This window comes from Hypanus sabinus, chromosome 5 (genome assembly GCF_030144855.1).
Source record: "Hypanus sabinus isolate sHypSab1 chromosome 5, sHypSab1.hap1, whole genome shotgun sequence".
In the NCBI taxonomy this organism is placed as follows: Eukaryota; Metazoa; Chordata; class Chondrichthyes; order Myliobatiformes; family Dasyatidae; genus Hypanus; species Hypanus sabinus.
Genome location: NC_082710.1, coordinates 144,973,252 through 144,993,031, shown reverse-complemented (window position 1 = coordinate 144,993,031; position 19,780 = coordinate 144,973,252). Strand labels below are relative to the sequence as shown.

Genomic DNA, 19,780 nt, shown 5'->3' with positions numbered 1-19,780 from the left:
AAGGAAATCATGCTGACTATGTTCTATCTTGTCCTGTATTGCCAGGTAATCCATAACTTCATCCTTAACAATTGACTCCAACATCTTCCCAATCACTGAGATCAGACTAACTGATCTATAATTTACTTTCTGCTACCTTCCTCCTTTCTTAAGGAGTGAAGTGACATTTGCAATTTTCCAGCCCCCTGACACCATGCCGAAGTCCAATGTTTTTTGAAAGATCATTACTAATGCCTCCACAATCTCTACCATTACCTCTTTCAGAACCCCAGGGTGCAGTTCATCTGGCCTAGGTGACTTATGTACTATTAAGTCTTTCAGCTTTTTGAGCACCTTTTCACTTGTGATAGTAACTGCACTCACTTCTCTTCCCTCACACCATTCATTGACTCTTTGCTTGTTTCTTCCACAGTGAAAACTGATGCAATATACTTAATATCTCCTTGTCTGCCATTATTACTTCTCCGGAACCATTTTTAGTGATCCTATATCCACTCTCATCTCTCTATTTTTTACATACTTGGAAAGGCTTTTACTATCCACTTTGATATTGTTTGCTAGCTTGCTTTCATATTTCATCTTTTCCCTCCTAAAGATTCTTTCAGATGCTCTCTGTAGGTTTTTAAAAACTTCCCAAACCTTTTTCCCAGAAACTCTGCTATTGCTCCTCTGCTGTCATCCCTGCCAGCATTTCCTTCCAGTTTACTTTGGTCAACTCCCCTCTCATACCACTGTAACTTCCCTTACTCCACTGAAATCCTGCTACATCAGACTTTATTTTCTCTCTATCAGATTTCAAGTTGAACTCAATTGTATTGTGGTCACTGGTTCCTAAGGGTTCTTTTACCTTCAGCTGCCTAATCACTTCCGGTTTATTACATAACACCCAATCCAGTATATCTGATCCCCTGGTAGTCTCAACAACAAACCATAACATTGTCCTTTTGACACGCCTTTTCTATTGCCCATTGTAATCTATGGTCCACATGCCACCTACCGTTGGGAGGCCTGTACATAACTGCCATCAGGATCCTTTTACCTTTGCAGTTTAACTCAATCCACAAGGATTCATCTTCCAATCCTATGTCACATCTTTCTTCTGATTTGATGCCATTCTTCACCAGCAGAGCCATGCCAGCTCCTCTGCCTACCTTCCTAACCCTCTGATATAACGCGTAACCTTGGACATACAGCTCCCAACCACAACCATCCTTCATCCACGATTCAGTGATGGCCTGATGATCCGTAATAAATCACCCATCTTATTTCTTATACCCCGTGCATTGCAATATAACACTTCGAGTACTGTATTTGCTATACTTTTTGATCCTGCATTCCTAATGCACTGATACAGACCCTGCTGGCTGCAATTTTGTCCTATCATCTGCCTGCCCTTCCTGACAGTCTGACTGCAAGCTATCTTTGCTTTTTTACCATCTGTCCTATCCTGTCCCTTCACTCTGGTTCCCATCTCCCTGCCAAGTTAGTTTAAACCCTCCCCAACAGCTCTAACAAACCTGCCTATACGTTCAGGTGTACATGTCATACCTCCTCCAGAGGAGATCCCAGTGATCCAAGAATCTGAAGCCCTGCCCCCATACCTGCTTCTCAGCCACACATTAATCTGCCAGATCGTCCTGTTTCTACCCTCATTGGCACGTGGCACAGGAACCAAGCCAGAAATTTACTACCTGGGAGGTCCTACTTCTCAGCTTTCTGCCTGGCTCCCTAAATTCTCTCTTCAGAATGTCCCAGTTTTAACAAAAAAATTGAACTTAAAAGTACACCTGTTGCTATATTCCACATTATTTTGGTAATATGGTAGAGGGATAAATATTAGTATCAAGACACTGGGCAGAACTCCCTGAAACTTTCTGCTTTCGAACTCTTCTCAACTCTAACCAAAGGTCACTGAACTGAAACACAAGACCACAAGAGTTCAAGTTTATTGTCATCTGACTGTACATATATGCAACCTATGGAAACAACGTCCCTCCCCACCATGGTACCCACAATACATACATCACACAAAGCAGATCAAGCAAAATATGATCACAAATAAGTTAATAAGATATAATTAGAAATTCATGAGAAGTGTGCAGCCCACAGTAAGCAGCTCACCGTCCTAGTGACGAGACCTGGGTGGTAGCAGGGTATTCACGAGTCTCACAGCCTGGGGGAAGAAGCTGTTACCCAGTCTGGTAATCCTAGTCCTGATGCTTCAGTACCTCCTTCCTGATGATAGTGGGTCAAAGAGATTGTAGTTTGGGAGGTAGGGGTCCTCAACAATTCTCTACAATGCTCCCAGTAAATCTCACAAATAGTGGGGTGTAGGGGGGGAGTGAGACTTCAGTGGTTTCCAGTGTCCTCGGTAGGATCTTGTAGTCTGATGCCTTGCGGCTTCCGTTCCACACGGTGATGCAGCCAGAGAGGACACTCTCAATAGTGCTCCTGTAGAAAGGAGAATTGGGCGATTTGGCCCATTGAGGTTCCTTCCCCATTACAGCATGGCCGATTTACTCTCCTGCTCAACCCAGTTCTCCTGCTTTGATATCCTCTACTAATGAAGAACCCATCAACCTCTGCCTTAAATATACCCAACGACTTGGTCTCCTCACCCGTCCGTGGCAATAAATTCCACAGATTCACCACTTGGCCAAAGAAAATACAGTACTCTTCATCTCTGTTCTACAGAGAGGTCCTTATATTCTGAGGCTGTGCCCTTTCATCCACTCACCGATCTATCTCATTCCTGTATGCCTCCTCATCACTATCTGAAATTCAGCCAACAACAGTTGTGTCATCAGCAAGTTAATAGATGGTGTTTGAGCTGTGCCTGGCCACACAGTCGTGGGTGTAGAGTGTTATGATCCCAGCCCCCTCCTTTGTGAGAATCGCAAGAGCACCCGTTGGGGGGGGGGGGGGTCAGTAGACCCAGGAAGTGGGAGAGAGAGAAACGTGCCGAATAGCACGTTCCACTGGGATGCCAAATAAGGCGACAGTGACTATTGTCTCATGGAGACCACGTGTAAAGCCCTCGGGCAAGGTGGGATGGTTGAGAGAGAGATTGCATCATTCCAACCTGATTGACACCTGCGACCCCGTGAGGAAATATAAAGGAGGGTCTAAGGGGGACAGCCCCTTCAGACGCACCAAGAAGACTCGAGAGTGATCCCACCGTAGCGGGAAGCCATTCTGAAGGAAGCCACGTGCGTTAGATTCCGGGATTGGAATTTGTGGCTGGAATCACGGAAAACCGCTTTTAACTAACATCGGGGAGGGGGAACCCACGCTCCCCCGATTCAACGGTTCATAAGGACCCGGCAAGTCTTTCCTCTTCTCCCCAATCTCTCTCTCTCTCTGTCGCCCCACGTGAAACCCAGCGATTCCCAAAAGGCTGAAGCCTGCAGACTTCTGAGTGACTTTTATATTTCCAACAGACAATACATTATCCCCTAGACAACAGTAGAGCTCATTTCTTAATGATGATTATTACTATACCCGCGCTTTAGATTGAGTATTGACAACGTGCATTATCTGAACATTTGTGTTAACCTTACTTTTGTGCCCCTTTTCAAATAAAAATGTTTGAAAATAGTGACATCAGACTTCAACGAACCTCTCTGTCTTTACTGGTAAGTTATGCAGTTACGGGATACGTAACAAGAGAGAGTAAAGCAGTGGGCTAGACACGCATCTTTGAAGTGTGCCTGTGTTGATTGTCAGTGAAGAGCAGATGTTATTTCCTGTCTGCGCTGACTGTGGTCTCCTGGTGAGGAAATCAAGGATCCAGTTACAGAGGCAGTCAAGTTCTGGAGTTTGTTGATGAGTACTGAGTGCATGATTGTGTTGAGTGCCCTGCTGTAGTCAATAAACAGCAGCCTGATGTAGGTATTGCTATTGTCCAGGTGATCCAAGGCGGAGTGGGGAGCCAGGGAGATTGTATCCACTTAGACCTATTGTGACGATAGACAAAGCACAGAGGGTCCAGGTCCTTGCTTAGGCAGGAGTTGCTTCTGGCTGCTCTGGATAATGTAAACTTCCTTGCTGTTGTGGTCAAGAAGCAAGAGTTAGGGGACAAACATTCAGCCCATTGAAACGGTTCTGATCCTAGCTGATCTAACGTTCCTTGTCCTTTTCCCTGCAAACCTTCTCTAAGCGATATTAGAAACCTCCCTGTCTCCCTGTACACTCAGGGCACAACAAACAGACAGACAGACATACGTTATTGATTCTGAGGGAAATTGGGTTTTATTACAGCCGCACCAACCAAGAATAGTGTAGAAATATAGCAATATAAAACCATAAATAATTAAATAATAATAAGTTAATCATGTCCAGTGGAAATAAGTCCAGGACCAGCCTATTGGCTCAGGGTGTCTGACACTCCGAGGGAGGAGTTGTAAAGTTTGATGGCCACAGGCAGGAATGACTTCCTATGATGCTCAGTGTTACATCTCAGTGGAATGAGTCTCTGGCTGAATGTACTCCTGTGCCTAACCAGTACATTATAGAGTGGATGAGAGTCATTGTCCAAGATGGCATGCAACTTGGACAGCATGCTCTTTTCAGACACCACCGTCAGAGAGTCCAGTTCCACCCCCACAGCATCAATGGCCTTATGAATGAGTTTGTTGATTCTGTTGGTGTCTGCTACCCTCAGCCTGCTGCCCCAGCACACAACAGCAAACATGATAGCACTGGCCTCCACAGACTTGTAGAATATCCTCAGCATCGTCCGGCAGATGTTAAAGGACCTCAGTCTCCTCAGGAAACATTCTGACAATTGCATCCTGGTATGGAGGCGCCAATGCAGAGGATCACAAGAGGCAGCAGTTGCCTCACGGACACAGTCAAGGACATCTTGAAGAGGTAGTACCTCGAGAAGCATTATTCATTGTTAAGGACCTTCATCATCTGGGTCTCGCCCTGTTCTCATTAGTACCATCAGGGAGGAGGTACAGGAATTTGAAGGCCCACACTCAATGAGTCAGAAACAGCTTCTTCCCCTGAGCCATCAGATTTCTGAATGGTTCATGAAGCCACGAACGTTACCCCTTCATGTCTTACATTCTACTGTTGCCACAAAACAACAGATTTCATGACATACGTCTGTGATAATAAACCTGATTTTTGATTCTGACAATTGGCTGGAGGAACTCCAGCTGGTCAAGCGGCATTTGTGGAGAGACAGGAATTCTTGACACCACAAGCAAAAGCCCTCCCCATCATAGAGCACATTTACATGGAGCACTGGCACAAGAAAGCAGCTTCCATCATCAAGGACCCCCATTATCCAGGCAATACTCCGCTCTGTCATCAGGCAGGAGGTACAGATGCCTCAGGTCCCAAGCCACCAGGGTCCAGAACAGTTATTCTTGGTGGTGAAATTGGCAAAGCTGTTAAGTGATGAAGCTTCCTCTCAGAGGGTATTTAGAATTAGAATCAGGTTTATTATCACTGGCATATGACGTGAAATTTGTTAACTTAGCAGCAGCAGTTCAATGTAATACATAATATAGAAAGAAAAAGATAGATAAGTAAATCAATAATAGTAAGTAGAAACATATATTAAATAGATCAAAAATAGTGCAGAACAGAAATAATATAGAAAAAAGTGACATGGTGTTCATAAGTTCAATGTCCATTTAGGAATTGGATGGCCGAGGGGAAGAAATGTTCCTGAATCACTGAGTGTGTGCCTGCAGTCTTCTGTATCTCCTACCTGATGGTAACAGTGTGAAGACGGCATGTCCTGGCTGATGGGGCTCCTTAACAATGGACGTCACCTTTCTGAGGCACCGCTCTTTGAAGATGTCTTGGATACTATTGAGACTAGTACCCAAGATGGAACTGAATAATTTTACAACTTTCTGTAGCTTCTTTCATTCAGGGGTTCACAACACATGTTTCATCACCCAGGAGTTGGTGAACATTGAGAATTCTCTGTCCAAGAGGTCTGCAGAGTCACAAAGTGCTGGAAGCACTTAGCAGGCAGACAACATTGGTGGAAGAAATAGAAACAAAGTGAAACTTTCAGATCAAAAAAGTTATGACAATGTTTGACGCAGTTACCCCTGTTTCTCTTTCGGCGGATGCTGCCTGACCTGCTGTGTATTCTCTGTTCAATTACAGGTATTCAGCAGCTGCAGCTTTATTGATTTTTCTCAGCTGTGGCGAGCCAGTTGCTGAACACATTCAGGACAGAGATAGGTACATATAAAATAAATCAAGAGATGTGGGTTGATGCAGAAAAGTATTCCTGAGATAAGAAGTAAATCAGGAACGTGAAAGTTAGCACAGCAAGTGGTGTGGCCATTTCTTGCTTACATTTCTTATGGATATTAAAGTAGACTTGGCTGCATCATGACAAAGTAAAAATGTTTCAAGGAGACACAAAAATCTGCAGAACCTCCCACAAAAGAAAACAAATTTCATGTCGTATGTGAGTGAGGATAAACCAAATTTTGATCTGTTAAGTGATGATTTTGATCAAAATTTGTTGGGCTGAGAGTGGGAAAGGGGCAGGAAGAGGGGAACCATAGTTGGGGGAGAAAAGGGAATGGAGAGGGGAGGGAGCAAGAAGCATCAGAGAGACTTCTGTGATGATCAATGAACCAATTGTTTGGAATCAAATGGCCTTGCCTGTAGTCTCCGGGATTGGGTGTGCCTGTACCTGCACCACCCCTTGCCCCTGGCACTGCTTCTCTGCCATCTGTCCCACACCCCTCCAGTGGCACTCCAGCCTCGCCATTCTCAACATCTTTTGCTCCCACCAAATTTACAAACTTGCGCTCCACTCCACGTTGACAAATACAGTACTGTGCTTTGATAATAAGTTTACTTTGAACTTCTGGCTTTCATCAGTCAGGGCACTGAGTGAAGTCATTAGTGAGGCTACACCTAAAATATTATGTACAGTTGGTAGCGTTACAGGAAATGCATCATTAAGCTGGAAAGAGGTTGGTAGGCTAGGACTCTGCTCCTTGGAGTGTAGGAGACTGAGGGGTGAGCTTAAGGAGTTGTATAAAGTCATGAGGGGTATAGATAGGGTGAATACACAGTCTTTTTTCCTAGTGTTGGAGAATCAAAAACAAGAGGGCATAGGCTTAGGGTGAGAGGGGAAATGTTTAAAAGAGACCCAATGGGCAACTTGCTCACACATAGTGGTGTGTATATATGGTAAAAGCTGCCAGAAGAAGAAGATGAAGCAATAACAACAGTTAAAAGACAGCTCGATAAATACATGGATAGGAAAGACTTAGGGATGTGGGCCAAACTTCGCAAATGGAATTAGCTTAGATGGTAATCTTGTTCAGCATGGCTAAACTGGGTCGAAGGGTTGTTGCTGATGATTTTATGAGAAACGGGTCCTGGGGCTAATTTTGCATCACTGGGGATTACAGTTCGGTTCCCCGGACTCGCCGCGCATGCGTACAGTGGCTCGGACCGGAGGCGGGCTGGACGCTGGTGGTACATTAAATCTCTTCCCCCGTTCCACGCACACCGGCGGTGTTCACACCTTGGTTCCCCTCATCTCCAGTGGACGGACGGTTCCGGGGCCCGCGACCTTATTTCCCGGGAGGTAAAAAAAATATGCAAAAACGAGTGAAATAAAACCAACGAAGTTAGGTTTCCAGGGCTGGGGGGACTACAGAGGGATGCGGCTTTTGTCGGCAGAAGAATTGCGGGGTTGGGTGGGAAGCTATCTGAAATGTAAAGGTTTCCTTCTCCAGGGATGAGGCAGTAACTTGGGAGCATGCCTGCATTTCTCCTCGACTTCCACAATCTCCCCTTCCTCCCTGAACGTCTGACCCCTCTCCCTCCTGAGTGTCTGTGGAGGAGACACAAGAGAACCTCCTGGAATCAGACTGATGCTCATGGGATCATACCTTGCACAGGTTGGCTGCCATTCTCAGACATTTCAACATCTGGCCCCATTTCAGAAGTAGTTTATTGTTTGCAACGTGCTGAAAGGTCCTATTCGAGGTTTTCATTGTGTGTGTGTGTGTCTGACTGAGGTGGGGGGGGGGCGGTGACATTGCAATGTAGGAGCCCATTCACCAGGATCTGTAGCTATTAAACTATACATTCAGTCCATCATTTTCTGCCCCATTAAAATGAAGTTCCTGAATTCTCAGAAGCTGTTTATCCATATCTTACTCTGTTCTCCTTCCCATGTTATGGATAGGCGAAAACCAGAGTCACAGTGGTGGCCCAGGATATAGCACAATGCTGCAGAGTGAATGGAGCTTGGACAACGCTCTACCCATCCCCCAACTCCCTCGTCCTTGGGCAAAGGCTGTTGTTGCTTCACTGGCCCTTCTGTGCTTCGGCATCAGTTACGATGGAGACTTTGTCTTTGACGATTCAGAGGCTATAATCAACAATATGGTATGAGATTAAAATTAGAAAATCCTGGTACTTAAAACTAGTTAATATTGTAGATCTATCACCTACCAGTTTGCGCTCCTTCTCCCTCCCTATCCCCTTTGATTTGGGCTTTTGTCCTCTTTCCTTCTGGACCTGATGAAGGGTCTCAGCCTGAAATGTCAACCGTGTATTTCTCTCCATAGATGTTGCCTGACCTGCTGAGCTCCTGCAGCTTTATTTAGGCATACAGTACAGACAAGCCTTTTTAGCCTAACGAACTGTGTGACACTGTAACCCACCTATTTAGCCCCAACCTAATCACAGGACAATTTATAATTAACTTTCTAACCGGTACATCTTTGTACTGTGGGAGGAGCCAGAGCCCCCAGAAGAACCCAACGTGCACATGGGAAGAATGTACAAGTTTTCTTATAGAGGATGTCGGAATTGAACTCCGAACTACAATGCCCTGAGCTGCCATGGTGTCCCACTAACTGCTATGCTATTGTGACGCCCCTTTTTGTGTGTCTTGCTCAAGAAAAGGGGGAATCTTATGTAATGTGCCTAGGCAGGTAGTTGAAATGTCAGTGGAAGAGCATTGATCCTAATTTTGTGACTTTCAAGACAGTTACAGGAAGAGCTAAGGATGGCTTGTAAATTCAGGTCCTAAATTGAAGGCTGATTTCAGTAATAATAAGGCAGGACCAGGCAGACATAGATCTGGAAGAATAACAATCACCTTTCAAGTGGGCTGCATAGTGGTTAGCACAGGGCTTTACAGTACAGGCAATACGGGTTCAATTCCCACCAGTGCCTGTTTGCACTTTCTCCCCGTGGCTGTGTGGGGTTTCCTCCATCTGCTCCAGTTTCCACCCACAATCCAAAGACATGCCGGTTGGTAGGTTAATAGGCCATTGTAAATTGTCCTGTAATTAAGCTATGATTAAATTGGGGGATTGCTGGGTGGTGTGGGAAAAATGGACTGGAAGGGCCTATTCCACACGGTATCTCAACAAGTAAGCAATTCCAAGGGAACTCAAATGTCAAGGGATCTTGTAGGGCCAGGTAAAGGAAGGAAGCATATGGCAGTTAAAGGAGCTGGGAACAGGGGAGTATTGAGAGCGTGTGGGGTACTTAAAAATAAATTAGAAGGGCAAAAGGGGGCTAAAATGAGTCCATCTGCCTGATTTCATGATAACTGTGTGAAAATGGTTTGTCGATCATTTAACTTTTGGCATTTCTTTTGTGTGTCAGGACCTTAGACCAGAAACATCACTTGGCAACCTTTGGGAGCATGACTTCTGGGGAACTAATCTTATTAGCAATACCAGTCACAAATCCTACCGACCACTTACAGTGCTTACGTTCAGGTAAGTCTGTGTGTTATTGTGAAAGGACTTGGTCTGTTTTTAAAATCCAGCTTTCAATCTGTGATCCATCCTCCTCTGTTGGCAATACAAGCCTGTTTTAGGAATGCACGAGAGACTGCAGATGCTTTAAATCTGGAGCAACACACAAAGGCACTTTGTGAAGAAATTGATGAACTCTGCACAGGCTCAGGAAGCAGCACCAATGCAGTCGTCCGTGTAGTGGAGAAAGGGTTAGGGAGTAGTTCCAGAGTAGGTTTGGAACATGCATGGTCCCTGCAGCCTACGAGAAGGCAGGCCTAGCTGGGGCTCATGTTTGTGAAGGGCCAAGACAGAAGTTGTTGAGCGTAAGCACAACAGAGGGGAATGGTGGTGGCGAGTAACTAGTTGGATCTGTTTTACAGAAAGAACCAAAGTCCTGAGGCCTTCCTGATGTTGGATAAAAGTATAAATGAAGTCCTCTCACTTGCAGCTATCGTTTTGCCAGAACACAACAAATCCATGCCTCCAGTTTAGTATCTCAACCCGAGGACCAGTTCTATCCTTCTCCATAATTATCTTGAATGTACTGGAATTATGATCACTAGATCCAAAGTATTCCCCTGCACACACTCTTACCAGTCCTATCTCATTCCCTAATATCCAATATTACTCCTTGTCTAGTTGGGACCTCTACATATTGATTAAGGGAACTTTCCTAAACAAATTTGACAAACTTTGTCCCATTCAATCCTTTTGCAGTTTGGGAGTCCCAGCCAGTATGTGGAAAGTTAAGATCACCTATTATTGCAACCTTGTGTTTCTTGCTATCTTCTAGCTCTCTACAAGTTTGCTCCTCTAAATCCCTTTCTTATTCCTCAGTTCCACCCATAGAGCCTCGGTTGGCCGGCTCTCCAGCCTATCCTGTCTGAGCAATGCCGTGACACTTACCCTGATGAGTAATGCTACCCGTCCCTCCTTTAATACCTGCCTCTATTGAAGCTAAATCAAAACCCTGGGATATTAAGCTGCCAGTTGTGTCTTTTCTATAACCAAGTCTCACTAATGGCTAAAATATATTTCCACATGCTGATCCCCACTAAAAGCCAGGGGTTCCCAACCCAGGCTCCACGGACCCCTTGTTTATTGCAAGCTTCGTGGCAGGCTGTGATTTGATCTCTCGGTGCTCTCTGTCATACATGTGTAAAAATTTGCATAGGAATTCAGTGGCATGCATCAATGTGTTGCTGCTCTGAGATGTCAACACCCAGGAGCTTGAAGCTATTTTATCCTTTCCACATCAAATCAACGAGGTACAATGCTTGTACATGCAGGGTGTATTAGTCATAACACACCCCTATTTATTTGTTACTTAGGCTACGTCCACACTAGACTGGATAATTTTGAAAATGCCGGTTTCGCGTAAAAACAATAGGCATACACGCTAGGCATTTTCAAAAATATCTCTGTCCACATTGAAACGGATATTTCGGCGAATCTCCTCCTACTGTGCATGCGCAGGACACATCTAAAAACAAGTGACATGTTTGGTGTCGAATCCCGCTGTGAAAGACAGTGCGTGTTTGTTCAGTTACAGACTAGATAAACTTAAAAGGAAATTGCCAAACGACGGACAGCTGTTGGCTCTCGTGCAGGAGGACTTGAAAGTAAAAAAAAACAAACACTGGAGCATATGGAGGCAACCGACAGGGAGTTCACGTACAGTATGACCCGGCTGACGACAAACATTGAAAAACTGACGAACTCTGTTGCATTAATAAAGCCCCTTGTTAAATGTGTAAAATATGTCTGCATCAGTTTATCTTGTATTTCCATACAATGTTACATTAGGCTGTTATACATCTATTGTCAGAGAAGTATTTGCATAAATAGGTAAACCACCTTCACACGAGCAAGGACAGAAAACAGGGCAAAGTGAGTAGACTTATTTATTCAGTAAGTTATGGGTCAAAGTATTTGGTGAGTACATTTCTAACTCTTCTGGCTTCAGTCTTGTTGCCATCTGTTCTGAAATTGTTAGATTGTGTGGGGGGTTTGTGTTCAGGAAAACAATGAAATGGCATGCTGCTGTCTGACAGCGTTTTCAGATTTCTTCGGTTATCCTATCCACACTGATCTGCCCAAGCGGTGTTTTCAAAGTTACACACCCTGAACAGCGTTTCTGAAAAGCTCTGGTTTCAGGGGATGCAAGCGCCGTTTTAGTGTGGACGGAGGGTAAAGACGAAGAGAAAAAGCTTCGGTCACGGATTTATCCGGTGTAGTGTGGACGTAGCCTTAGGTGCCTTAACAAGTGTGTGGTCCTAATTGTATATTCAAGTCCAAGGAGAATTAGATCAATGGTCTTTAACAGCTGTTTTACCTGGTAACATAACAAAGGAGAGGCTGCATAGACTAGGCTTGGGTTCTCTAGGTTTAAGAAGGCTATTGGTCACCCATCTTGTGAAATGAGCTTACAGAGGAAAGTGTAGAGGCAGGAATGATTACAATGTTTAAAGGACATTTACAAAGGTTTCGAGGGATGTTGGCCGAATGCAGGCAATTGTGGCTAGCTTGAATAAGTGAGGTGATCTGAAGGGCCTGTTTTTATCTTGTGTACTATAACTCTTGAAAAGACATGATGTTTTTAACACCTAGGATATTCTCATGGGCTTAAACAAGCTGTATGCAGGAAAAACATATCCTTGGCTAGGGAATCTGAAATTGGAGTCACAATCTCCAAATAAGGTGTATATCACTTAGGACTGGATAAGGAGAACCATCTTCATTCAGAAGTTGGAGAAACTTTGAAATTCTTTAGCCCAGAGTACTGTGGTCACTGTATCCATTCAAGACATTGATGGATTTCTGGCTATTAAGGAAATCAAGAGATCTGGGAATAAGCAGGAGAAGGTGACGTTGAAGTGAGAGTTTAGCCATGATCTTGATGAATGTTATAGCAGGCAAAAAGGGCCAAATGGCAGCTTTCTGCTTCTGTTTTGTGTCTACTTAAAGTACATTCATATAACATTCCACCATATCATAGCACGCTTCTGCATAAGTTTTTGAATTGTCTGTGTTTTCTTTTAGATTGAACTATCTTGTGGCTGGAGGATTGCACCCAATTGGGTTTCATGTCGTCAACATCACTCTGCACAGTGTCATTTCTGTAATGATGCTCGATGTGTTCTCGGTACTTCTGGGTGGTCTGGTACACGATGAAAGAGGGAAGCTGCTAAATAAGGCGCCAAAAGCATCATTTCTAGCTGCTTTGCTCTTTGCCGTTCATCCAGTGCACACTGAGAGTGTAAGTGGGCACTTGAAGGCATGTTTAAGACACAACTGGTGGGGTCCCATCAGTGATAGTTGTGTCCATCACTAATACTACACTTTCATATTTCACCTAGGCAGCTCAAGTACTGTAATGGAAGTTCAAATTTATTTCATTTTTAGTAGGAAGGACTGTTTTCAATCTGCAGGGACTTTATTTATCTTCGATAATGGTCCAAGATTTTTGATTAGACAGATTTTGACAGGGAGCTACATTATAGGGCATAGAGGCAAGGGATCAGAGCTTGTTTGTGGAAGGATACGGTCCCAAAGAACAAGGAGAGAGAATTCCAGAGCATAGGAGCTGGGCCACTGAAGGACACCTGTGTATGGGGAATCAATAGTGACTGGTATTGGAAGTAATCACATTTTGTTGGGATTTTTTTGGCTGGAAGAGATAACAGAGGTCGGGAAGTGCCAGCCCTGAAGGAAGGATTTAAATGTAGGGTGAGGATTTCAAAATGGAGATGTTACTATACAGGGGACCAGTGAAGATCAGCTCGCAAATGGTAAGTGCGATGTGGAAGTTAGGACATGGGCAGCAGATCTTGTGACAAGCTGAAAGTCAGGGAGGGTAAAGATTGGGCAAGACGGCGTGCATTACATTGACTGCCTAACATTGACGAGAGCACCTTTCTGATTTATGTCTTCCAGGTTGCTGGTATTGTTGGCAGAGCAGACCTGCTTTGTGCTCTGTTCTTTTTGTTGTCCTTCATCAGTTACTGTAAAGCCTTCGGAAAGTGTACGTATAATTGTTAAGTGTCGTTGTTTGTAGAATGCTTGTACCACACATTCTGGAGATCACTGCTTGCAAGTAGAGACAGTGCCAAAGTCTCAGGCATATATAGCTTGGGTACCTAAGACTTTTGCACAGTACTGTATTTGTCAATGTGTAGCGCAGTGAGTCTGTAAATCTGGCAGGAGTAAAGGATGTTGGAAAAGGTGAGGATGGATTGGCACGGGAGGAGTGTGGGATAGATGCTAGAGAATGTGTGTGGGGGTGGTAGGTGGCATGGGTGCAGACACATCCAGCCCCGAGACATTGGGCAAGGTTACATGATTCCAATCAATTGCTTTATTGATCCTGACAGAATGTCTCTCTGGTGCTTCCCGCTCCTTCCCCTTTTTCCAACCATGATTTCCTTCTCCCTGCTCCCTTCCCACTCTCAGTCCACAATAGAGACCCATATCAGATCAGGTGCATCATCACTCGCATACGTCATGCTGCAGCAGTACAGTACAATATGTAAAATTACTGCAGTGCTGTGCAAAGGTCTTAGGCACCCTAGCTATATATATCTGTGCCTAAGACTTTTGCACAGTACTGTAGATAGTGGAGTGGACTAGTTAATTTGATCATGGAAGACATGGGATCGTGTCGAAGAGTAAGGCCTGGGTGGGATTTGGTTGTTGCAATTCAGAAATGCTTATTATGATGCTGCTTTTATGCCATTAGATGCAGATGAGAATTAAGGCTAATAATTGCTTTATATGTTATTCTAGATCATGTGGCTGCAGAGTTCTCCCTTTGCTGGATTTTTGCCAGCCTGTTGCTTTGTGCAGTTGCAATGCTTTGCAAGGAGCAGGGTATCACGGTGCTGGTGAGAAAGTTTGTTGCTTACAGTTGGAAACTGATGCTGCACTTTTCTGTCTCCTGCAGTTGTTCATGTTCACTGTCCGTGTTGTCTGTTCTCACAGGGTGTGAACATAGTGTTTGATGCACTAGTGGTTTGCAAAGTGGATATCTTACAGCTCGGAGTAACCCTGTTAGGGAAAGACAAAACATCTGAGGTAAAAAATGACTCTCCTATTACGTCTCATTCAGGACATCCTGATGTGCTTTAAAGTTAACGATATACTTTTTAAGTCTGCTTATTGTTGTAATGCGACGTACACCGCTCCTAATCCCACACAAAGTAAGTTCCCGCGAACAGCAGTGTGATAGTCTCCCTTTGTCGTGATTTTGGTTGATTCAGGGATGAATAGAGACTCCAGGAAAGAAGAAATAACTTGGGAAATTAGAGGTTCAGCACTCCATATTCCTCCTGGGTTCTCTCAACCTGGTGGCATCAACATTAAATTCTTAAACTTTTGGCAACCGCTCTTTCTCTTTCCATTTGCCCCTCTTTTCTCTCTCCACCTGATCCAACTGGCCCCCATCATGGTAACACTTTCCTGTCCCTCACCCGCTTCATCCGCCCATCACCAGCACACCCCTTCAGCTGGTTCATCTCCCCATCTCTCTGTAGTCCATGCTTTACCTTCCTCTCCTATCAGATCCCATCTTCTCCAGCCCCTTTGTCACTTTCACCAGTCACCGCCCAGCTTCTGACATAATTCCCACTCACCCCTCCCCTCACCACTGGATCCACTCTTGTTTCGCCCTTCACCCCTACCGCCAACCCTTTTTATACTGGCCACCTCCTCTATTTTTCAGTCCAAATGAAAAGTTTTGACCCAGAAGAATCAACTGTCCATTTTCCTCCACAGACGCTACTCAACCCATTGAGTTTCTCCAACAGATTATCCTTCTAGATTCTAGCATCTGCAGTCACTTGTGTCTGAGATTAAGCTGGATAGATGCACAAAGGTGAGGGAGAGTTGGTGATGGGGAGAGGAGGAAGAAAAGTGGGAGGTGGTTTCTGTTGAAACACCAGCATGGAGCAAAGGAGCTGGATAAAATCTGGATAAAGGAAGGAAATGGAGGATATAGTTGGAATAGGTGATGACGATTGTGAGAGGGCTTGTGTGGAGTATGTTGTGCTGAAGATTCTGAGCAACTTAATTGCACTTGAAGGCCTGTTTCTGTGCAGTACATTCTGTGTAATTTTATTTTGAGTACATTGCTTTTGTTGTTGACCCGTATAACACGAAACAGATCCTTCAGTCCAAATTATCCACACTGACTGTATTGTCTAGCAAGTTCGTCTGATCTGCCTGCTTTTGGCCCATCGCTCTCTGAACCTCTTCTAGCATGTACTTAAATATTGCTAATACGCCCACCTCAACCACTATTTCTGTCAGCTTATTCCTGTTCCACACCAGCCTTTGTGTGAAGAAGCAACCCCTGATGTCGCTTTTAAGTGTCTTACTTTTGATCTTAAACCTATGCCTTCTTGTTTTCAGCACCCTTGGCTTGTCAGGAAAGTAGAATTGGAGCAAGCAACAGTCTGCTGGAGGAACTCAGCAGGTCAAGCATCATTTGTAGAAAGAAAGGACTTTTTGGTGATTTGGGTCAAAACCTTGGGCAATTCCTTTTCTGTCACAGATGCTGCTGCCAAGTTCTTCCAGCGGGCTGCCTGTTGTGTCCCTAGAATTGGAACAAGTCATGTGGCACATCATTATGGTTATTTAGCATTCTTAAAATGTTCTTGAAATGTTTGCCTGCACCAGTTCCTTTCATTTTCTGTCCATTTCCTTCTCAGAGAAGCCTAACGTGGATAAGGGGATTTTTTACCCGCGTCCTCCTCTTGTCATCAGGCGGAGCTGTGCTGCTATACTGTCGTTGGAGGATCATGGGCACTGGCCCGCCGGCGTTCACCGAGGTCGATAACCCTGCCTCGTTCGCCGACAGTGCACTCGTGCGAGTAAGCTTCCAACACTCCTTTTGAAAGCGAAGCCATCTACATTATTATAATCCAAAGCTAGCAAAGCCTTTGCATTTTGAGATCTTAATTATGCCATGATTGTATATGTGCTGCATATGAAATCTTCAGAGCATTATTCTCCAAATGAGCCTCTTCTCGATCCTCGTCTTATCACCATGTCCTTCTGTTGCGTTCTTTCTCAAGTCTTTATCCAGATGTTATCCTATGTATCATGAATTTTAATGAATCACGTTTCCCAGTCACTGTGCGAAATAATCTTCCAGATGTGATTTTCATTTCTCCATTCAGGTGTTGGAAATGTTGCATTATATATAATTGGTTATGGCTCAGCTGGAATACTGTGTCCATTCTAGGCACTGGTCTTTTGGAAGGAGGTCATGTCCTCAGCACAGCTAAAGAGGAAATTAACTGAAAAATGTCCGTGAATGAGGGTGGGGGAAGATGGAATTGTTTTCCTTCATGTGAAGGGAAGTTTAAAATATGAAATGGTTTTGATAGGGTGAATGCTCAGGCAGAGTTTCCTTAACCATAAGACACAAATTTAAAGTAATTGGCAAAAGTTGCTGTGAGGGAGTGTTACATTTTTGTTATAATAGAGATTATACTATTTGAAAACATGATGTATTGAATGGTTTTCAAGATATTTAGACATTTTAAAAATGAGGTATTTGCAAAGGGTTTGAAAAAGGAGCAAAGATATGGAATCAACTGGAGGGTTCTTTGAGCCAGCATACACTTAACGGGTCGAATGGCTCCCCACAGTGCTACATGATTGTTGTATGAGTTCCTCAGTTGTAGTACTAAATGCCCATTGCTTTTCTGCTCCAACACCTGCTAGCAACATAATCACAGAATCTCACTCCTTGAAGCTTCTTGCAATGGCACAGAATATATTAAACCTCGAGAGCCAGGAGCCATCACTCAGTAACTATCACTGAGTTTGTGATGTAACATGCTGCTCCTTTGTATGATTATTTAGTGACATTTTTATAGAAAAGAGTTGATTATTCAACCCTCAACCAAGTTTGGTCATTTGAACAAGTGTGACCAATCTCCATGTAAACTAAATTCTTGTTATTTTGGACTGTACTGCTACCACAAAGAAAAAAAAATCACAGTGATAATAAACCTGATTCTGATTATCTGCTGACTTACTATAAGCAGATCTGTATAGTCATAAGGATGGCCATGTGTTACTGGGAGCGTTGGCAAATGGTTCCTCTAGAGCTCTTACCTGTATTGCCCGGGGATCCTTTTTGCCATGAGATGGATTAAGCCCATGGTTCCTTCTTGGTAAGTTCTGAAATATCAATGATCCGTTTGTGGCCAGAGTGAGGTAAGGAGCAATGGTCAGGTACGTGGTCTAAACCAGGGTCAGAAACACTAACTCAATGAAACTTAAGTTTATATCCATGGAAGGTTTGGTCCCGTATTTCAGTGCACCCTTAGTGCCATTACCAGAATACATGGTGTGAAACCGTGTTTCTTTGTTAACCACAAAATCTCTGTCCCCAGTACCACCACCCCCACCCCACCCCCCACTGGAGGAACTCAGCAGGCCAGGCAACATCTGTAGAGAAGAATAACTGCTGATGTTTCAGTTCGAGACCCTTCATCAGAACTGGATATTCTGGATTTCTAGCATATGCAAAACCTCTTGTGTTTATGACTCTCTATGTGGAGAATGGTTTCCTACCCTTCTTTTGAAAGACTGGGCTCTACTTTCATCCTAGACTTCCCCAATTATGGGGATGTGGCTCATCTCCGTGTTTCATTGTGGATATCTTGAGAAATATGGTTAAGTTTATCAATATCCTTGAATTCTAAGGAGTATATCCCCAGTTCATCTGATCTCTCTTTGTCACTTAATTCTTTGAGTCCAGACACCACACTGCTCTCCTTCCAACATATTCTTCCTAAGGCTGATGCTCCAATATGCTCACAGTGTTTCGGGTATGGTCTAACCAACTGTGTGCAGTTGTCCAGTTCTCATGATCTAAATCCAGTATTTTAGCAGCATGGTTTTCTATTTTTAAAAATACTAATGTTGGGTTTGTTTATTTTGTTTCACAGACTTTTAATTATAATTACTATTACTCTCTGAATGCATGGCTACTTGTGTGTCCCTGGTGGCTGTGCTTTGATTGGTCGATGGGCTGTTTACCCCTGATTAAATCATTCAGCGAATTTAGAATTCTTGCCCTTCTTGCTCTTTGGTTCTTCCTTATTGGAATCACCTGGCAAAGTTTATTCTCCAAAAGCCCAGATGAAAGAAGGTAAATTTGCTTTTATAAACCTCCAACATTGCCAGCTGCATATGAAATATATTTCTTTGCATGCTATCGTAAAGTTATTTGGGGAGAAAGATCTGCTCTCATGCGTAGTACTAAACCTATTGTGAAGCTGCTGCCTCATTGTGTTCCTGACATAAAAAGTGAACTAAAGTTACAAGTTTAGGATGCCATGATAACATAGCAGTTAGCAAGATGCTATTAAAGCTTGGGCAGCCAGTGTTCAATACCAACACTGTCTGTAAGGTGTTCGTACGTCTCTCCCCATGAATGCACGTATTTCCTCCAGGTGCTCTGTTAGGGGGTTAATTGGTCATTGTAAATTGTCCTGTGATTAGGCTAGGGTTGAAATTTGCTGGGTAGTGTTAAAACAGGAGTGTTGAAGTTTAGTTTTTCCCTGGAGGCTGGTATGTGCTTTCATGCTTTTTTTTAATCTGCCCAATGGGAAAAGGGATAAGAGAGAATGAAATGGGGTCTTTGATTATGACAGAATCCATGTAGGGAGGACGGTTTCCATGATGTATCCTCAACACTCTGCAGATTCTTGAAATCACTGGCAGAGCAGTTGCAATACCAAGCCATGATGTATCCAGGGAGGATGTTTTCTATGGTATGTGGATAAGAATTGGTGAGGGTCAACAGAGAAGTCTATATTTCTTTAGCCTCCTGAGGAATAGAGGTATTAGTGTGCACCTACGTGGCATCTATGTGGTTGGAGAAGGGAAAGGGTAATTTTGAAAATAGTGATAACCTTTGTATTATTGAAATAGATGCCTCAAATAAAACTCATTACGTTAACGGCCAGGAAGTATCAATGTGAATGATGCACTTATTG

At 43.8% G+C, this 19,780-nt stretch overlaps 1 protein-coding gene across 8 annotated transcripts in view; it reads left to right on the top strand.

Moving 5' to 3' along the window:
- tmtc4 (transmembrane O-mannosyltransferase targeting cadherins 4) overlaps positions 1 to 19,780 on the top strand; it is a 50,899-nt gene that overhangs the window by 10,346 nt on the left and 20,773 nt on the right. For 3 of the 8 annotated variants that reach the window (XR_009512318.1, XR_009512319.1, XM_059970508.1), the window contains exons 1-9: positions 7,615 to 7,901; positions 8,192 to 8,394; positions 9,628 to 9,743; positions 12,807 to 13,023; positions 13,701 to 13,788; positions 14,550 to 14,647; positions 14,745 to 14,837; positions 16,472 to 16,633; positions 18,728 to 18,930. Coding sequence is in view for 6 of the 8 variants with exons in the window: in XM_059970508.1 (XP_059826491.1) it covers positions 7,760 to 7,901; positions 8,192 to 8,394; positions 9,628 to 9,743; positions 12,807 to 13,023; positions 13,701 to 13,788; positions 14,550 to 14,647; positions 14,745 to 14,837; positions 16,472 to 16,633; positions 18,728 to 18,930 (1,322 nt within the window). In the remaining 2 variants the exon portion in view is untranslated. Of the gene's footprint in view, positions 1 to 1,475; positions 6,214 to 6,553; positions 7,586 to 7,614; positions 7,902 to 8,191; positions 8,395 to 9,627; positions 9,744 to 12,806; positions 13,024 to 13,700; positions 13,789 to 14,549; positions 14,648 to 14,744; positions 14,838 to 16,471; positions 16,634 to 18,727; positions 18,931 to 19,780 lie in introns of those variants that run through there. The other 5 variants (XM_059970509.1, XM_059970512.1, XM_059970511.1 and 2 more) reach the window with 4 other exon arrangements.